Raw genomic sequence first — 1,886 nt, 5'->3', positions numbered from 1 at the left:
CACACACACACACACACACACACACACACACTGCTCCGTTACTCCCTCTTCTTCTAACAACTGGACCAGACGTCGGATATTTAACGAATAAACAAACTAACAAACCTTTGTTGTTTTCTGCCCTCCTCCCGAGAATGCATAGTAGATGCCGATACCAGCGGAGATACAGATCATGAGAGAGAAGACCACATAGTCTGCCACTGAGAACAGCGGCAGGTCCGGCTCTGCTAGACCCTCCAGTACCATCCTGGGGCCGGATTACTAAAGGAAAAATAGAAAAAAACAACATATCTATGTTGCAATTTTAAACTTTATATCCGTACATAGAATAAAGCGCTTACTAACAAACTTTCGATCAGTCCTCTGATCCTTATCAAGTTGAATAACCCAAAGCCTGTGTCATACATCCAGATCGGAAGGGTGACGTCAGCAAAGGTTGAAAGATACTTGGAAGTTGGTATCGGCCCCCGTCTCGGTTGAGGGAATGTTGGTGGACTCTGTCGTAAATGGCCTCTTAACAATATATATTCTTTTGGTTTTGTAAGCCTTTATTTAGGCTTTGTGTTATGTTTGATTTTTCTGTATTTTTTCCTTTAATATCATCTTTATTTGGAAAGACCACATAGTCTGCCAATGAGAACAGCGACAGGTCGTGTTTAACTTTGTTATAGAAAACCTTAAAACGACAGGCGGTGTTGATTTTTCGGTCGTGTGTAATATAACAAAGATACAAATTACATGATCGAGGTCATCGCATAGACATAGTCCTAAGTCCATAAGCATGCATCATCACACATATGCTTTATGCATACAAAGGCAACTGAAAGTAGCCAACATTCTATATAAATGCTTACTTTTCTGAAGGGAAATAAAGTTATTATCAGAATGAGCCCTTTGCCGCTCTTATTCAATCATCTTAATTATGCAAACATTATAGCTTCACGATTTTCATCCATTAACAAGTAGACGGCTATCCCATAACATAGCGGACATATACTAGTATCACATGTGGTGTCAAGGGGCAGACGACAACTGTCTTTACACTAGATAAATATAACGACATCTCACGCCCGTACCCCTATACCTATACCGTTATAATATACCGGTAGATATAGGATACTTGACTCTACCGGTCCGATTTTTTTATAAAAAGTGGGACGTTTTGTCAAAAACATAAGACAGAAGGCGAAAGTGTCTAGATATAGCCCACACCAGTGTTTGAATAGTCTACTTTTACAACAATACCAATCACTATCCATCGCCATCGTATTATATTCTGTGTGTATAAGAACGTGCAAACAGTGCACGTCAAACATGGAAGACGAAGCTCATTTTATGTCAAACTGCTCTTTCTACGATAACGAAAGAAAAGAGTCGTTTGAAGAGGCCACCAAATTCCATCCAAACTTCTTAACATTCACCGACAAAAAGAAACCTATTCTCCTTCTAACTTCACAAAACCCACACATCATAGAAAATGTGGGATCTTTCGCCTTCCATTGTCTTCGAGAAAGGAGTCGAACCCAATGACCAAGAATCTAGAGTTAGCTTTACTAGTTTTAGACTAGAGTAGACACCTTTGATATATTTTTTTTCTTACTTTGTCTGAATCTCCCATGTTACCTGCAGGTAGCCTTCGGGCAAGAATTCATAGCCCTATGCTAATGCTAGGTTCTTGAAATTAGCCTACGGACTTAAACTGTCAGGTCCACTTTTAATTTTTAAGAACTTCGAGCGGTTTGAGCACGAATGAGCACCATTAGACATTGGCGTACAAAGTCTACAACAAGGAGTTTGAAACCCCCAGACCCTGGGCAACACTAAAGGCCCCCTCTCACTTGACGTGCGGCACGCTTGCGGCATTGCTGCGTTCGTTCACTGCTTCG

The 1,886-nt window shown here is 40.7% G+C and overlaps 1 protein-coding gene across 1 annotated transcript in view; it reads right to left on the bottom strand.

Annotated features, from left to right (window-relative positions):
* LOC118406994 (sodium-coupled monocarboxylate transporter 1-like) overlaps positions 1-1,886 on the bottom strand; it is a 31,355-nt gene that overhangs the window by 27,976 nt on the left and 1,493 nt on the right. Inside the window, exon 2 of the mRNA XM_035807400.1 lies at positions 106-261. Coding sequence (XP_035663293.1) covers positions 106-246 — 141 coding nt within the window. The 5' untranslated portion in view covers positions 247-261. The remainder of the gene's footprint in view (positions 1-105; positions 262-1,886) is intronic.

The sequence above is a fragment of the Branchiostoma floridae genome, chromosome 19 (genome assembly GCF_000003815.2).
Source record: "Branchiostoma floridae strain S238N-H82 chromosome 19, Bfl_VNyyK, whole genome shotgun sequence".
Lineage (NCBI taxonomy): Eukaryota > Metazoa > Chordata > Leptocardii > Amphioxiformes > Branchiostomatidae > Branchiostoma > Branchiostoma floridae.
The sequence above is the reverse complement of the archived record's forward strand: the minus strand, read 5'-3'. Positions and strand labels throughout refer to the sequence as shown.